Source organism: Bos grunniens, chromosome 1 (genome assembly GCF_055505025.1).
Source record: "Bos grunniens cultivar Pamir isolate PY7600 chromosome 1, Bosgru_T2T1.0, whole genome shotgun sequence".
Lineage (NCBI taxonomy): Eukaryota > Metazoa > Chordata > Mammalia > Artiodactyla > Bovidae > Bos > Bos grunniens.
This window is the reverse complement of record NC_141165.1, coordinates 61,252,616-61,271,660: the sequence shown is the minus strand read 5'-3', so window position 1 is coordinate 61,271,660 and position 19,045 is coordinate 61,252,616. Positions and strand designations below refer to the sequence as shown.

General features: G+C 40.6%; 1 protein-coding gene across 13 annotated transcripts in view; it reads left to right on the top strand.

Moving 5' to 3' along the window:
• Nucleotides 1–19,045, top strand: part of TNIK (TRAF2 and NCK interacting kinase) — a 405,472-nt gene that overhangs the window by 221,105 nt on the left and 165,322 nt on the right. For 12 of the 13 annotated variants that reach the window (XM_086394188.1, XM_086394149.1, XM_086394139.1 and 9 more), the window contains one exon: nucleotides 11,098–11,154. In XM_086394188.1, the coding sequence (XP_086250314.1) occupies nucleotides 11,098–11,154 (57 nt within the window). Of the gene's footprint in view, nucleotides 1–10,636; nucleotides 10,823–11,097; nucleotides 11,155–19,045 lie in introns of those variants that run through there. The other variant, XM_086394174.1, reaches the window with a different exon arrangement.

The window sequence follows — 19,045 nt, the reverse complement described above, 5'->3', positions numbered from 1 at the left end:
ATCAAGCGCCCCGCAGATTCAGCCATGATGGGTCACTGGAGTCTCGCTTTTCACCATGATTGGGGGCAGCGTATAAGGTCTACTAGGCCTGGAAACTTCCTGTTTCCCAGCATGATTTAGCACCTACTCTTTGCAAAATTCTGTCCTTGACAATGTCAGAGAATTAAATGGCTATAAGGCAGAGTCCTGAGGAGTTTCCTAGCATGTAGTAGCCATGTGCCTGGAGGACTGAAGGGCCCATGGCATTACAGACTAAAGAGGAAAGAGAAATTGGCTTCTATACAGTTCACATGGATTATTTGGTGTAAGTTATTAAGAGCGATATATATGATTACATTTAACTTTTTACAGACTGTATCAAGAACAGCCCATCTTTGTATCTTAAGGGGATTCCTGGCCTTTCTACCATACTATGCACATGTATTTTACAACACCTGTGCCTGACTCTCAGATTTCATAGAGTACAGAAATCTCACTTGGCCACCCCCAATAAAAACCAAAAATAACCATTGAGAGCCAAGATAGGGTTTTTGCTTTGACTTTTAAAAAATTGAGAACGTTTAGTTAATGAACATTTTCACGACAGAAATTGTCAGAAGACTGCTTAAGTTGAATGCTTTTAGCTTCTGGAAGATTTTGTCAGAAGGTTGTTTTCTCCTTTTACTGAATGCTAGTGCATGTGCACTCAGTCGTGCATGACTCTTTGTGACTCCATAGACTGTAGCCTGCCAGGCTCCTATGTCCAGAGAATTTTCCAGACAAGAATGTCGGAATGGGTTGGCGTTTCCTACTCCAGGGGCTCTCCCTGAACTAGGGATCAAACCGGCTTCTCTTGCATCTCCTCCATTGGCAGACAGGTTCTTTACTACTGAGCCACCTGGCAGGCCTTTACTGAGGTTGGGTATAAACTTCATTCTGTACTGGTGTCCAGGAACCAGAGCTTTTAAATGCCACACGTATCCCCATGTACCACCCTGACTTGGAGGACAAGGAAGGCTGTCATGGTGAATGGGGAGCAGTAGAATATTGGGGGGCTGGGGAGCTGGCTGCATGCAGATGTTCTATCCCCTGCCTTTGATCCTTCACGTCTAGGGGGCTTAGTCCTCCCAGAAATTAATGTACAGAAGCCACAAAAGACTGTGGTAATTCGGTGGCATAAATCAGATGAGAGCCAGTAAGATCTTCTGTTTTGTGCTCATTTGAGGGGTTGAGCGAGAAGGTTATTGGGCAATGTGTTCTTGGCTTAAGGCCATGGCCAAGAGACTGGTTCTGCTCCTTTTTTGAGCTCTCATCACCCCACAGCCTGTCTGCTCCTCACTGCTGTCGCTTCAGCTGTGCACGCCTTTCCTGGGTACAGGCATCAGGCTTCCTGCCATGGAACCTGCATATATTAACTATTGTCTGCTAAAAATTGTAGCTATTTGGTTTTTTTTCCCTTTAATCATCCATTTTGATTTTTATAAACTAAGCCAAACTGGCAGCCATGAAGACAGGAATGCTAGTTTCTAAAAAGAAAAATGAGACACGGGCTTTTCTTCCCTGCCCTGTTTCTGTGAGCAAGCCTCAATTCTCAGTTGGCCCAGCCCTGAACAATCTTGAAAACAATCCATTTTCTGCTTCTTGGAGGTGCCAAGCAAAGGAATTCACAGTGAGTGGTGTTGAGATAGAGAACTGTTGCTTGGGAACTGTCCTGTATCGCTACCTTGCTTCATCTTTGTCACAGTCTGGGAGCAATGAGGGCTCTGCTTATGTGGTCAGGAGGAATTTTTAAGTCTCAGATGAATGGCATGTGCAGACCAAGGATAAATAGAGGCCCCAATAACCTGGGGAAACCATCGGAGCAGACATCGTGCCAAGCATATTCTGTGAACATTCTTGTTGCTTGATCATAAGGATTTACAAAGTCTTTTCATAAACATGTCTTATCTACCTTTTTGCCTCAAAACATGTATCAAAGAAGGGTTGCATTCCTGAAGATGTTCAGATAGGTATCTTAACTATGCTTTAATCTTAATTGTGAGTGGAAAATCGGTGTTCACCTTCACTCTCAGAGGGAAAGCTAAAACCAATTTCTAGTTTCTCTGTGATCTCAGCAGAGGGGGAGTAAATTGGCCTCTCTACAGAGTTTAAAGGAACTTCATCCACTAAAATCATCTTCTAATTTATTTATGGGTGAAATGGTTGTAATTCCTGCTCACAACCCTGCCTCATCTGCTCCTATACACTTTGTGACTGGATTAAAATGTGTGTGTGTGTGTTGACGTAGGGCTCGGGAGTGGGGAATGGAAGAAACTGATATGGTCATGTGGATAGTATTGCCCAAGAACCTGAATACAACCCTCAGATGTCACTACTTCATTCAGTCTGTCATTTTGCAAATGTTTACTGAATCCCTGCTATGTCAAACACTCTGGAAAACATGGGGGTGAATATATATCCCATCCGTTCTCAAATCTTGTTGATTTGACCTCCTGAATATCTCTGGACTCTCTCTACCTCTCATCTTCTCCATTACTTCCATCCTAGTTCAAGTTGCCATTATCTTGCAAATGAAATGCTAAGCAATGCTGTTACTGTTCCATCATCTTTTCTAGTTTCCCCTGTTCCCTGCCCTGCCTCCAGAGAATTTTTTTTTTTCAAAAGGCAAACTTGATGACCCTACAACCTTGCTTCAAACCCTAAAGTGACTGCCCATCAGTCTTAGGTTGAAGGTAGAACTTCTTGAAATGGCCTGTGAGACCCTGTATGTACTCATTAGACATATACTGTCTACTCCAGTCATACTGGCCTGCCATCAGTTACTTGAATGGTCAAATCGCTACACCACAGGACCTTTGAACATGCTGTTCTTGTTATCTGGAATATAACTCCCAATGCTTGAATAAAGTCCCTAGTTTATTCTATTCACTCTTTAGGTCAGAGTTTTTCTAAAATCTTTCACCCCAGATTGAGTAAAAATTATTATGTTGCATTAATACTGAGAATACAGATAGGTAAGTAGATAGGTAGGTAAGTAGATAGAGAGAGAGATAGATACTTTGGTTGAGTTCCCGAGGAAACAAATTCTGAGGACAGATATTGCTTGTAGGAAGTGTTTTGGGAGGTGCTGTCAGGATCAACAGCTGGGGACCAGATTCAGGAATTATTGCTATGCTATGCTAAGTCACTTCAGTCGTGTCCGACTCTGTGTGACCCCATAGACGGCAGCTACCAGGCTCCCCCGTCCCTGGGATTCTCCAGGCAAGAACACTGGAGTGGGTTGCCATTTCCTTCTCCAGTGCATGAAAGTGAAAAGTGAAAGCAAAGTCGCTCAGTCGTGTCGGACTCTTCGCAACCCCATGGACTGCAGCCTACCAGGCTCCTCCATCCATGGGATTTTCCAGGCAAGAGTACTGGAGTGGGGTGCCATTGCCTGCTCCGTCAGGAATTATTAGAGTAAAACAAAAGTTGAATCATCAGTTCAAGCCTGATTAAGAAGAAATGAGCTCTGAAACTTGGAATAGAAACATTCAAGTTGATGCACTTGGATGCTTGAAACCCCTCATCCCTGGAGCCCTCTGCATCTTCAGAAGGGATATTCCCATCTTGATTAAAAATATTGCACAGACCTCAGAACTTCATCTGACCTACCTTATGATTTTCACACGTTGCCTTCAGTTGATGATCAGTCACCTACGGTTTTCACTGTCTTCACTGTCTTTCTCTAGTACATCAGTGACTCTCTGCAAAAGCCGTCTGATTCTACTTTTTTAAACTACTGTTTCCTAAGGACCTCTCAGAAGTCTGAAATATTGGGCTCTCTGTTGTGTTCCCTGGCACCTGTAACCTTCTCCAAATCCCCACTAGTGATAGTGTTGACAGTGACGCTGCTGCGATGTGCCAGGGACTATCAGTGAGCCACCTGCCACCAGTGATGGGAGTCTTATTGACAGCTCCTCTGAGAGCTTGTCTCCTCAGGCCATTCCTGGTACCAATTGTCTTAGATAGAGTTTCCCAGGGAACAGATCCTGAGATGGAGGTATATGTATGTAGGAATTTTACTGGAGAGTGTTCTTAGGATCTACACCTGTAGGGGGGAAAAAAACTGGCATTGTGCAAAATGTTAAAAGACTCTACCTGCAGTGCTGGAGACTTAGGAGACATGGGTTCAATCCTTGGATCGGAAAGATCCCTTGAAGGAAGAAATGGCAACCCACTCTGGTATTCTTGCTGGGAAAATCCCATGGACAGAGGAGCCTGGAAGGCTATAGTCCATGGAGTCACAAAGAGTTGGACACTGAGTGACTGAGTGACTTGGTCAGTTGACTGAGTGACTGAGCAGCATGCACAGTATTGTGCAGAGGAAGGAGTTTAACTGCAATGCCCTGGAGGAGGGAATGGCAACCCACTCCAGGATTCTTGCCTGGAGAATCCCATGGACAGAGGAGCCTGGCGGGCTAAGGTTCATAAGGTTACAAAGAGCTGGACACAACCAAAGCAACCTAGCATGCATGCACGTCTCAAGACAAACCTCAGCCATCTCAAGGAGAGATCAGGAGCCAAGCAGGCTCTACAGAATTGTCCAACTTTAAAACTAAAGGCCTGAGCCTTTATACTTCTGTATCAGCCAGCCACTGGAGTTGGCTGTCTCCAGGAGGGAGCATGACCTTGGGCTTCTGGCAGTTCCAAGAGGGCCTTGACTGAGAGCTGTCAGCTACTTCAGTCTTGAAAGGAGAATCTGGGTTGTGTTTTACAATATCATTGATAGACAGGTGATCAGTGTAACCGTAACATTTAATCTGTGAAACAACAGCTACCATTACTACATGCTCTACACTGCATTTTGCTTTGTTTTGTTTTTTTCTATTTCATTAGATTTATTTTCATGGTTCTTATGGTGCACATTTTGAAAATTACAGTATTGGATTACAATTGGTAGGTTAGAGTAGGATGTTGTGAAAACACAAAGGTAAGGGCACTTGCTTGAAATTAGGAACTTGAAGTCTTCCTCAATAAAGGCAAGATCAAATCTAAGCTAAGCACAAAGAACTAAAAGCACTCTACCTGTGTGAGTCCTTGGACAAGGAGGAATGGAGATGGTGGGCAGAATTTCTGCATTTTTCTCAGCCCTGGTTTTCTCCTGTGCTGTGTAGAAACAAATGTATTTCAGTGACCTAGAAATGAAAGGAGTCTCTTCCAGGCTTGCCTCGAGCCAGCAGTTTTAAGCCATCTTACTGTTCCTTAGAAAATAACAGCAATAGAAGAGACCAGGCTTGCATGGCTATTTTGGACACAACCATTGTTCTCCTCTTGTATTTATTTTAGGGAGTAGGTAAAGGGGCAACGTAGTCCCTCCATATCTATGATGGGATGGGGATTGAGCTGCGTGTTGATTCCAGGATCCTGCTTGGGTCCCACAATCTGTGGATGATCAAGTCCTTTACATGAGATAGCACAGTATTTGCATACTACCTATGCGCATTCTCCGGTGTAGTGTAAATAATCTCTAGATTACTTATAATGCCTAACATAATGTGAATGCTATGTAAATAGTGATAAATACAAAGTAAATAGTAACTGGCATGCAGATAAACTCAGGTTTTGCTTCTTGGAATGTCCCAGAATTTTTTTCCCAAGTATTTTCTGTTTGAGTTGGGTTGAATGTATATGTGAATGTGGAACCTGTGGATCTAGAGAGCTGAAGGTACTGTAATCCTTGAAGGTACTGTACTCATCAAGTGGGAGGTAGAAGGATAAAAAGAAGGGGAAGCAGAATGGGTTTGTAAGTCTGTCTAAGCACCTGCATGGAGTGCTCCCACCTATTGTCCAGTCCAAGTTCACGTGCCTGATGCACAGTGAGGCCAAACAAGCCTAAATGCTGAGAGTCTGGAGCAAATTTCTCCCCAAAGAAATTTTATTTCTTGCAGGGACCAAGCAAGTTGAATGGGTGGTTCGTGCTAAAAAAAAAAACCAAACTCCCTAATGGCATTCAGGCAAGTGTTCTGAAAGACAGTATTAGGGGAGAGGGTCATAAGTATCCTTGATCAGCTCATGGACCTGCTTCTGATGGGCTTATGGTGAGGTAACAGGGTGGTGTTTCTGGAACTCAACCTTCTGGTTCCTCCCAGGCTGGGGTCTGCATGCTTGTGGTCAGCATGTAGTCACAATCCTCTACCTGGGTGGGTATCTTAGTTTCTGCAGAATAATTCAAAGATACACATCCGATTGTTATCTGTACCCCTTTGGGAGGGAACTGGGTGCCAAGTGACTCTTGTCTGAATCATTAACTTCTTGACTCTCTTTGAAACTCAGGGAAGGCCTAAGGAGACTAAAGTCTTTTTCCACAAACCAGATAAGGGAGACACGAAGGGACGTTACACCCAGGAGGGCCCCACAGGGTCCTGCTCAGTTCCAGTCCCCCCTTTTCTATGATACTTGTAAATTTCAAGGGGAACAGGTGTGGAACTAGAAAGGGAATAAAGTTTTGGATAGAGAGGTTAATCATAAACTCGGCAGAGAAACTCTGTTCAGGGGGACGCAGGTTTATGCCAGCTGAGTGACCCCACGGCCTCTGCTCTCCCTGATTTGATTTGATGTTTTTTTTTTCCCTCCTGTCTTTCGGAGGGCTTTTTATGTTTCAGGACATGATTGAATCTTTGGGTCCTAATGGAATACCAATTTTGTTTTTCCAGATTTAGTCTGTTATTTTTGTTATTGTTGGTTATGTCAGTAGAAAAAAAAACTCTTCATCTTTCATTAAGAAATGACTCAGCAATTGCAATTTAATGGGATATTTCCCCCTAATTTTCATGGATAAAAATTTTTCTCTTTGTCTCCTTTAAAGTTTCTTTTCCCCCAGAATTTAATTTTTACTCCTTGGCTGAATATGTACTTTAGATCCAAATTAAATAGAGTCTATATTTTTAATTTCTCTTGTAATTGGGAATAAGTTAAAATTAGTAGTATTGAATTTTCACTTCACATATTTTTATAATAACAACATCCTCCCTGTTTCCCTGCTCTCAAAAAGAAAAAAAAAATTGAATCCTACATGAAACAGGGACAAATGGCTCATGTTTAATTCAAATTAAATAAAATATGAAAAGGTTGGTTTAAAAAATTATGTTTAAATTTTAGTGATAAAATTTCCCATTCAGGAGCTGGAAAGCGGAAGTGGAACAGATGAAAAAGCATCCTGGGTTTAGGTCTTCATTAGTTGTGAGATTTTGGCCTGATCTCTAAAAGAAGGATTAGATTAGGCCCCTCGAGGGCTTTTCCTATTCAATTTATTTGTGACTTTATGAAGTCGCCTCTTTGAACGCTGTCTTAACACTGATGTGCCTCGGGTGTCTAGTGATCTTATAGGTCAGCTGATTCCTAGCCATCCCCTCAAAGCCTGCCTTCATCTGGATCCTAATTTAGTTTGGCATTCCCCAGTGATGTAAAAGGCAAGTCGTGCTGGGCAGCCTTCTTGGTGGCCCCCTCATCAAAGGTTGACAGCTCAGCCGCCTTCCTGTTCCAGAGCATGGACTCATGCTGGCACTGAACTGAGACTGCTAATTTTTCCACCTCTAGGATCTCATTTAAACCCAAACTGCCATCCCCAAGGTGTATTATTTAGTCGTCTGTCAGACTCATCCAGAACAGTTATTTTAACTTGGAACGGAGATTTTAAATGGAGGAGAAGTAAGTTTTCTTTTCTAGTGTTAGATTGTCAGTCAGTCAGTTCGCTCAGTCATGTCTTTGTGACCCCGTGGACTGTAGCATGCCAGGCTTCCCTGTCCATCACCAATTCCTGGAGCCTGCTCAAACTCATGTCCATTGTGTCGGTGCTGCCATCCAACTATCTCATCCTCTGTTGTTCCCTTCTCCTCCCGCCTTCAATCTTTCCTAGCATCAATGTCTTTTCAAATGAGTAGGTTCTTTGCATCAGGTGGCCAAAGTACTGCAGCTTCAGTTACAGCATCAGTCCTTCCAATGAATATTCAGGACTGATTTCCTTTAGGATGGACTGGTTGGATCTCCCTGCAGTCCAAGGGACTCTAAAGAGTCTTCTCCAACACCACAGTTCAAAAGCATCAATTCTTCAGTGCTCAGCTTTTTTTATAGCCCAACTCTCACATCTATACGTGACTACTGGAAAAACCATAGCTTTCACTAGACGGACCTTTGTTAGTAAAGTAATATCTAGGTTGGTCATAGCTTTTCTTCCAAAGAGCAAGCATCTTTTAATTTCATGGCTGCAGCCACCATCTGCAGTGATTTTGGAGCCCCCCAAAATAAAGTCTCTCACTGTTTCCACTGTTTCCCCATCTATTTGCCATAAAGTGATGGGACCAGATGTCATGATCTTAGTTTTCTGAATGTTGAGCTTTAAGCCAACTTTTTCACTCTCCTCTTCACTTTCATTAAGAGACTCTATAGTTTTTCTTTGCTTTCTGCCATAAGGGTGGTGACATCTGCATATCTGAGATTATTGACATTTCTCCCAGCTATCTTAATTCCAGCTTGAGCTTCATCCAGCCTGGCATTTCTCATAATATACTCTGCATATAAGTTAAATAAGCACGGTGACAATATACAGCCTTGAAATACTCCTTTCCGTATTTGAAACCAGTCTGTTGTTCCATGTCCAGTTCTAACTGTTGCTTCCTGACCTGCATACAGATTTCTCAGGAGACAAGTCAGGTGATCTGGTATTCCCATCTCTTGAAGAATTTTCCACAGTTTGTTGTGATCCACACAGTCTTTGGCATAGTCAGTAAAGCAGAAATAGATGTTTTTCTGGAATTCTCTTGCTTTTTCTATGATCCAGTGGATGTTGGCAATTTGATCTCTGGTTCCTCTGCCTTTTCTAAATCCAGCTTGAACATCTGGAAGTTCACGGTTCATGTACTGTTGAAGCCTGGCTTGGAGAATTTTGGGCATTACTTTGCTAGTGTGTGAGATGAGTGCAATTGTGTGGTAGTGTGAGCATTCTTTGGCGTTGCCTTTCTTTGGGATTGGAATGAAAACTGACCTTTTCCAGTCCTGTGGCCACTGCTGTGAGTTTTTGTTAAGGACTACAAAATAAGAGCAGGTGGGAGCCCACCAGTGGTGAGCCAGGCAGGGGTCACTTCTTAGAGGTCCCCACAAGACATACCCAAACATTCCCCTTCCCTGGCTGCATGGCACCATTAAAAGAATTTCAGGGTGAAATTTCAGCTGTGTGATAAGCCAGACCCTCTGTCTGCAGTGCTGCTACCCTTCTTTAGTGCTATATTAGAGAAATAGTCATTGTTTAATGACCCTTACTTTAAAGACTTTCTATTCCCGCAGAGAAGCAGCTGATCTTTGTTAAGGTCACCATTACAGCATCACAGACTTACTGGGACCAGGAAAACCCCGGAGGTCATTCAGTGTTTATCAACAGAGGGCGCTGTTGCTACTTCTCCTTTGTATGAGATTGCCTTCCAGCTCTGCAGGAAGTCAGTATGGCCTCTGAATAGCACAGTACCATTCTCCTCCACTCAGTCACTGTGAAAACTAAATTTCCAACTAATTTTCCTAAATTTCCTTGGGGTGTTAAGAATGATACCTTTCCCCCCCATCTCCAACCACAGAGTGCAATTTACAGGTGGAGAAACCAGGGCCCAGATGGATGATTATAACATGCTTCTGATGAACCAGCTGGTCATGGGCAGAACCAGGCCTCTGGAATTCTGGTCCAGGACTCTTAGAGTGGTAACTCTTCAACTCCCTCCCTCAGTTTATTGAAAATTGAAGTACGTCAGCGACCATATTGGATTACTGATTTAAAGTCTTATTTGTGCTTTTTTCCTGAATGAGGAGGAAAGACAGGAAACAGAATGGCGGTTGAAAGGTAAAGGAAGCACTGTTAGAATCAGGCAGATGCATACACAGAGCTGGGATGTATGAGATGGAAAGTGACAGGCAGCACCAAGCTTGTCTCCTCCAGCCTCCGGTGGAGATGCCCTCACTAACTGCTGCTGCTCATCCAGAAACATGCCACCCCATCTATCGGCTGGGCACCCACTACTCCAGACACTAGGACTACAGTGATGAGGCACACGCTTTCCTCCGTGAAACGTATAACTTAAAAGGGAGGACAGCTCTTAAAAGGAATCACAAGACAGGGCCATAAACATCTACAGCCAGCATCTTCTCACAGCTCTTCTGTGCCAGTCACGGTCAAGCACTTAACAATTACTGTCTCATTTAATCCTCCTTGCAATGCTATGAGTTAGGTACTGTCATTATTTCCATTTTTCAGATGAGGAAATTGAGACCTAGAAGGTGAAAGGGATTTGCCTCAGGTGAAAGGGATTTGCCTTGGAAGGTATATTATACTGCCTGATAGCGGTGGCAGGTAAAATGTACTTTAAAAGCCACGTAAAGAATGCATTTAGAAATAATGAGACTGACCATCTTTGCTCTTGTCTGAGAGTCAGATATAGACTTTATGTTTCTTATACAGATAAAGCTTCTCTTTGAGGATATCCTCCTCTCCACACCCTGTTCTCTTCCCATTCCAAGTGCTTGATGCTTCCTGTAGTTAAAAAGGCCAGAGATACCCACTCTGGGGAAGCAGTTCCTTGGGCTCAGTAGTGTCTCTTTGATCACAAATTCAGATTGATTGGTTTCTATTTTCCTTTAGGTCCCCTTTTAAGATGAAGATAAATTAGCAGTCTCAAGTGAACTCCAGCAGAGTCATATCCATTTGAGACTGTCACAATACAAGAGATTTTAATAATCAAGGAAACTAGCTGCTTGCGTCTGCTCCACCCAGATATTCCACATACACCCCTCCTCCAACTCAAGCCCCTAACACCTTGGAGAGGAGGTAGAACCTCATTATTTGACATTTTCTCTTTTATTAAACTTGACAAAAGCTGCTAAAAAAAACTCAAAAGACAAAGTGATGGACATGTGTTACAAAATAAACATTAAATAGAGGTTGATCTACAAAGCATTTAAGATTTCTCTATATGTCTATTTGTCTGTCTCTCTTTCCCCATTGTCACTCTATAACACTGATCCACATAATTGTTCATTACAGTTGAAGCCTAATGCTAATATTGCTTATCAGAACTGAATTGTTTAAAAATTTTTTTACAGGGTCGTCATGTCAAAACGGGCCAGCTGGCAGCCATCAAGGTTATGGATGTCACAGGGGTAATGTATCTTTATCTTGCCATCTCGAAGTTGTTTTATATATTTGTCATAAGAAGTTAGTGATAGAGAAAAATCATTTTTTGGAAATAGAATCTTTTTTAGACATCTAAGATCTTTTCCACATTTGCTTAACATAAAGAGTATTCAGCAATTAACTGAGATGACCATGGGTAAATCATTCTAATTAGATACCTACACACTGCCTTAAGTAAGTAAGAGTGAAGAACAGCGTGGGCCAATAATTTACATAAACACAACCGAGGACATTTGCATATGAAGACAAAACAAGGATTTGAAGGTATTAAGAGAATAATACTGAGATTACGCTGAAGAGGTGGGTCTTAACAGTTTTCCCCAAAGTCCACCTAACGCTGGAACAGGCATGAGTTTGGATGGCTCTAAAATCCTGGTAGGATGTATAACATGAATATTTTCTTCTCCAAAATATTATGGACCAAATATTCACCATACGCACAAATACTTGTTATTATTGAGCAACACTGAAATAAAATTTCTGCCTAGATAATCAAAAGCAATCTAAGAAGTAGACTTTATTTTAAATACAATCTTATGCTTTCAATCCCTTTTGCTAGGCCTATTTAAAATATTTTAATGCCTTTTCTAGAGTACAGAGCAGATATCAGACTTGAAAGTCTCACTGGACATCAAAAGCATGTCAATGATTTTCTGTTGTCCTGGGAATTTTTCTAAAGCTGTCTGTCAGCTGTACATAAAAGCTAAAAGACCACAGTCTTCCATTTGTCCCGGAAGTGGATTGCTTAGTGTAAAGAGATGTGGAATGAATAAGTCACACAAAGATATCAAGAACTACTGTACACATAAGAAATACACACAGTTGGTCCATAGGTCAGACTTCGAGCCATATCCTCTTTGGTCACCTTTGATAAGTATACATTATATGCTATGCTATTAACCGTGATACTAATTACAGTAATTTTCATTTATACTATACATTGTACTGACTTCCTTTCCTTAGTTATTTTTTAATCTGAATTCCTCTTTATGCTATATGCAGTTTTAAAATTATATGCATTTCAACAAGTGAAAAATTTTGTTTCCATATGTTTAGAACCACTTAAAGTACTCCTTCCTTTTATATGCTTATATGCGTTATTCAAATTTTCGAGCTTGCAAACCTTCTCAAGTATTTATCCCAATGAGTTTATTAATTCACCTGGCCTTTACTGAATAAGAAAAATGCATATAGATTATATTAATAAGGTTTAGTTTCTGCCACTTGCAAAAAAAAGTTAAAGTTAACAGAGACTTAAGCATGATGAAAGTGTTATACCCTCACACGTTAAGTGAGTTTAGAGTCGACAGCCCAGAAATGTGTAGCAGCAATGTGGCAGAGTAGGAGGGTGTTTTTATCTTTCTGTTCCACCATTCTGGCACATAGCTTCCACACTTAAGGTAAGTTCCATGACACAATGGATTTCCATTGATCACATTCTTTGGCAGGCAAAAAACAGGTGGGTAGGGTGGGGAGAGAGTTGGTGGGAGAAGAGGATACAGAATACAGCCCCTTCAGTGAAATTCTTTCTACTTACACACAACATTTCTATTTACTTCTGCTTGCTTTGGCTACCTTGCTGCAAGGGAAGCTGGGAAATGTAGTCTTTCATCCTACCAATGTGCCCAGTTTATTTGGGTTCTATTATTAGTCAGGAGTGAAGGGAGAATGTGTTTTTCATTAGCAGGGTCTGACACAAAATCAAGAGCAGATACTATCAGTCTCTACACAGAAACCCATTAGAAATGTGTAAATCTTTCACAAAGCTCCCAGCAAAAAACAAGTAAGAATTTATTTTGCAATTCTGCTGAAGTTGTCCTACTGTATTTTCCTTGGATTGAACAGGATCTCCACATAGTGCAGCACACTTGGCAGTTGAACAATTAATAGATGTGGATGGAGTCCAAGACATTCATGCTGTAAAGTTCTGTTGTGTGGGTCTGCAGAACTGAGTTGAGTTCCACTGATATCATTAATCTCGGTGCACAGTTATGCACAGAGCTGTATACTGATGCACAAAGTATGACTTGAGAGCTCTGAATATCACTTTTCTGGTTCTGTTTGTGAGATTTTAAATTGCTCAAAGAATTATTTACTATTCCTAGACCACCTTGCTTGGAAGAAAAAAAGGTACCCAGCAGTTTATCCCAGAGTATGTATTTTCAGTTTAAGCTATGTTAGTTAGCCTCTCTAAACTGGGTTTCACAAGGCAACTGAACCCTACAGAAGATGATTTAGAGACAATTTCCTCAATTCTCCCCAGGATGGTGAAGAGCTGGCACCATTTCAATGCACAGGAGAGTCAATCCATCGCGTACAATGGATGCTTTACAGTACATGGGCTTGATTCTCTTGAAGAAACCTCTATTGAAAGGGCTGGATAGTTCCCTGTTTTAGCCACATCATTGACCATTATGTAACCACTGACCCTTAACAAAGGCAAACATGGATACACATCGGGAAATGGCTTTCTTATTTCCCACGCTGTGTGATCCAGCATCAAATGACTGTTGTATCACCCCTGTACACATCACAGTCAACATAAGATTTCCTTTGTGACATTCATGTGGTATCCTCAGAAAACAATCTGTTTCATTTTGCCATGTTGTCTTTTGTGTATTATGGAATGTTGTAAAAGCTCCTTACCAATTATTATAATTGTGCTCATTATAGCTGCCCCGAGATGAATTCTCAAAGGTCGCCTTTGTTAATTGTTTCCAAAGACCTACTAGAAAGTTACTATAGATTATTGTAATGAAACTGATAAAACTATAACCTTGAAATCAATTTTTAAATTATTTTTATTCTATACCATGTCCTTTTTTTAAAGAAAAAAGTAACAGAAAAAACTGAGTGTAATATTTATGTTCTTTAGTTTTAAAGCTGAGACACTTCCAAATTTCCCTATATTTGCTTCAGAATTAGGGCTTAAACTCAGTCTTTGAAGTTCTTTTGGTTTCTGAAATAATTATGAGAATTTTTGCATTTCAGTGTTTTCTGGGGATTTGTTCCCAGCTGGATTTGTGTACTTTAATTATCTAAACAAAACTGTATCCTCTAGGGCAGTGTTCCTCATAGTGGACAGCTGATATCTGTGGACTTTCAGCACACTTGGGGTGCTCATCAGAAATGCAGAAATACTGGGCTTGCTGCAGAATTTCTAGGTGGAGCCTCAGAACGTGCCTTTTCTCTCTCTCTTTTTTTTTTGAAAAGCACAGAATTTTTTTATTTATTGCTTTTTTTTCTTCCAAGTTTGTTGAGATATAATTGACATACAGTACTGTTTAAGGTGTACAGCCTAATGATTAGGCTTACAAATATCAAGAAAAGATTCTACAATAAGTTTAATAAACATTCATCATCTCATATAGATACAAACTTAAGAGACATGAAATAAAATTTTTTCTTGTGATGAGAACTCAGGATTTACAACAGTCATATATAATAGACAGCAGTGTTAATTATATTTATCGTGTTGGATGTTACAATCCTGAGAAGCACAGAATTAGTTCAGTCCGGGTAGATGATTCTCTTTTAGTCAATTCACAAATTTAGTTTGTGTAAATTTCATTTGTTGTATAACCTTTGCAATTTCAATGGATAAACCACTCTTCATTACTTGTGCAAACTTAACTAAAATAACCAGATGACGTCTTTGATGTACATTAATTGTTACTGAGGTTCCTTTACTTCTGTGTTTAGCAATATTAGGCCAAACAAGGAACCGCTTATAGAACAGCACACTTCCTTTAAAATTCTGGATGTTATCTGAAAAGATCATCTTTTACAATTCATGACTAAACTGGTAAAATCAGAGAATTCCTTGTCAGACAGAAATGTCAAATAATCAGAGGAGTAAAGAAGGTAAGCGTTGGAAATTTTCCATGGTGATGTCTGCTGATCCCTGATGGTCTGGAGCGTGGCAGGCTCTGCCTTTTCTACAAACTCTTCAGGATCTTCATGCACACCAGAATAGCACTTTTCTAGGGTCTTGTATTTACTGTTTCTGGCCAAGTATGAAGAGACTATGATTCTTTGATAACCCTGCAAATAATCTCCATCTTCATTTGGATCAAAATTTCTGGTTTTACCCAAAATTTCTAGTTTACCTGGTCCCTTTACAATGATACCTTGAAGCCCATGTAGGACTTGATAACATAATAACTTAGTATTGTAGGCTTTCATCTTAACAATGACTGGTTATGATCATTACTCAGGACACGTTGGGTTTTAGTACCAAAGCCCCACTCAGAATGGATGAAGCTGAAAACAGAATTTATTGTTTTGTGTATATTAAAAAAAAAAAAAAGAAAAGCTCAGCAGGGTCTAGGAAATCACATGATTAGTTGGGAATTGTGTGTCTCTCCATCTCTGGACTCTGCTTTCTTTCCACCAGCAGCTGCAGGCTCATGTTCTAATTACTTATTGCCCTTAGTCTCAGCAAGAGTGCAAGTCTCAATTTAAGTGGCCCAGCTTGTGTCACCTCACCATCCTACTGCCAATTCTGTTTCTCTTGAGCCACATCTGGTCCCTGGTGGCTCTGATGGTAAAAAATGTGCCTGCAGTGCCGGAGACTCAGGTTCTATTCCTGGGTCAAAAAGATCCCTCAGAGAAGGAAATGACAACCCACTCCAGTATTCTTGCCTAGAGAATTCTGTGGACAGAGGAACCTGGTGGGCTACAGTCCATGGAGTCGCAGAGCTGGACATGACTGATAACAACTAACAGTGGAAAGGAGACTTCCTCAAAGAAAAATCTGATATCTGTTAAGATCAAAGGGTAGGATGGATGTTCAGCAGGGAAAAACAAGATAATTATATTATTATGAGATTATATCATTATAGTCAACGTTATTTTAAACTGATTTAGTCCTTAAATAAGGACTACATTTTTTTTATATTTCAGCCTGAAATAATAATAATGGTAGCTAACACTGATGGAGTCATTATCATTGATGGAGTCAGAACTCTTTAAAATATTTTCTGTATATCGATTCACTGAATGCCCTCAATAACCACCAGACTTCATTATTAGCTTCATTGTAGAGATGAGAAAACTAGGCATATTAAGTATCTTGTTCAATGTAACATGTAAATGATGGAGTGAATATTTCAACCCGAGTATTTTAACTCTTTTAAGTCCACCCTGTTTATCACATTGCCTTAGGTCTTCAGTTAATATAGAAGGATATTTAATATTTCATTTAATGTGATTTTTAAAATTAATTTGTTCAATAAACATTTACTAAACACCTATTTTATGACAGACACTAGAAATTCAAAGATGATATATGGCAAAACCAATACAATATTGTAAAGTTAAAAAATAAAATAAAATAAAAAATACCTCAAAAAAAAAAAAAAAAAAAGAATGATTGGCCAAAGACCACCCGGAAACTAATCCCATCACCATAAAACCCGAGACTGCAAGCCACATGGCAGAGCAGAGCAATTCTCCTGGGTTCCCTTACCCTACTGCTCTCCACCCGGGTGCCCTTTACCAATAAAATCTCTTGCTTTGTCAGCAAAAAAAAAAAAGAGAAAAAGTGATTCTTTGCCTGAAGGGAGCTTGCAATAATACAACATTGCCCTAAATATTTGTAAGTAAAGCTAATCCATTTTATAATAAAGTCATAAAGTTATACAGTTATGTATAAAATTTAATGTGACAATGAGGGGTAATAACTAAGCCCAGGAAGACAATCGGACAAAAATGTTTCTGGCCACAAGAAAATAGCCTGTGCAAGGCATGGAGGCTGCGAGAGTATGCAGCATGTTCTGGAAGCTGTTACGTGTTCACACGCTTGTGTGTGTGTGCGTGTGTTAGTCACTCAGTCGAGTCTGACTCTTTTCGATTCCATGGACTATAGCCCACCAGGATCCTCTTTCCATGAGATTCCCCAGGCAAGAATACTAGAGTGGGTTGCCATTTCCTTCTCCAGGGCATCTTCTTGACCCAGGGATGGAACCTGGGTCTCCTGCATTGCAGGCGGATTCTTTACCATCTGAACCACCAGAGAAGCATTACATAGGTTAGTTTTAGGATAAAAATAGTTCTGAGGAGAGAGTGATACAAGGTGAATCTGTACAGGTTAGGGCCAGGTCATGAAGGCATTGGGTGCTATGGCAAAGACATTACAAGGTTTTCATTTTTCAATTTTTCCAATAAAACCCTTAGATCAAGTAGGCTTAGGCAAAAACCCATTATATAGAAGAGATATATGGTGGGTTGTTTTATACAACGGGAGGGAGGCTGTCAGTCCTGGCCCCTTCTTCACATCACTGCTAGAGCCAGTGTGTTTAACCAGAAGTTAAGTAGCAAAGTAACATGATGGGATTTGCCTACTAGAAGGATGCAATATAAGCCCTGCTTGGCTGAGTTTCTATTTTTGTCTTACTTAACTGAATTCCTGTGGGTGAAGCTTTCAGCCAGTCTCCATCTCTCTTTATAAAGAGTAAGGAAGTGGCCTTCTCCTGGTAGCTTCTGGTAGAGTTCTTTGCCCACAGTTAATGGACTCATTGAATGTTTGCTGAAATTGGACCAAGGAAAAAATCTTTTCTTCTTGGGTTATTTGGAAGAATTAGAGGACATACTGCTCCAGGCACTTTTGGTTCTTCCCTCCCAAAGGGGGACAGTTCAGTGGAGTGACTGGTAGCATAGAACATAATGTTGGTAACAGTAATAACAATAGCAGCCATAGTCAAGAATAAAGATTACTATCACTGATTGCTTATTTTATGCCAAGCATTGTTCTTAGTACTTAATATAACATATACTAACTCATTTAGTCCTTGAAACAATTCCCATTAGAGGAGTAAGCTAATATATCCATTTTACAAATGAGGAATTAATTGAAAGCATAAAAATTGTACATAACTTTCCCGAGCTTCACAGACAGTAAATGCCAGAGTTAGAATTCAAATCCAGCCAGTCAGGGTGTACCCACCTTCTCCACAGCCCTGTTATTAGAATGACAGATGGGGATGGGCGTTGCAGGGGCCTGGCCTTCAGATTCAGGTAGAGCTGAGTTCACAGCCCCCTCCTCTCCTTACTCTCTTTGAACAAACTTTTTAACTTTTCTGAATCTCATTTTTTCTTATCTGTTAGATGCAAATACAACCATTGCAAACTTGTTTTGAGATTAAATTTATATACTATCTAGTGCCTGGTACATAACATTTCCTCAATAAATATAGGTCCTGGTAAGAGACAGTGAATGCCTGAGTGGGACATCAACAGGAATGAAAAGAGGATGTTATAATGTGCATTGAACTTCTGTACTGGGATGGTAGCCTGTGCTATGAACCCTATGCCACATGTGGCACAAGTGGGTTACTTCATTGTCAGTATGTGTAAATAGCTTGAATCAGCCCAGTGTGCACCACCTCAAAGTTATTAGTCTTACCCTGAACAATGGGGAGCTGTCAAAATGACTTACTGTAGAGCAGAATCCAAAAGAGAAAGTGAGGCTAGATTCCAGAAGCTAAAGACTGAAATCACAGTAATTCATTTATTCATTCACTAAGAATAAATGAATGTGCTGTCCTCTGGGGTGATGGTAGTGAATAAGACAGACAAGGGTGCTATCTTCTGGAATCATAAATTCCAGCATGAGTGAAAGATATTTAACAAACAGTTGAACAGTTATGTAGAGTTCTGATCAACTTTGAGGGAGTATACAGAGAGTATTAAGGGAGAATTTAAGAAGGAAACTTACTTATCTTGGTTGCCAGTGCAGTTGTTCCCCAATAAAGTGGCTATTGTTGTTGTTTAGTTGCTAAGTTGTGTCTGACTCTTTGCAACCTCATGGACTGCAGCACCAGGCTTCCCTGTCCTTCACCATCTCCTGGAGCTTGC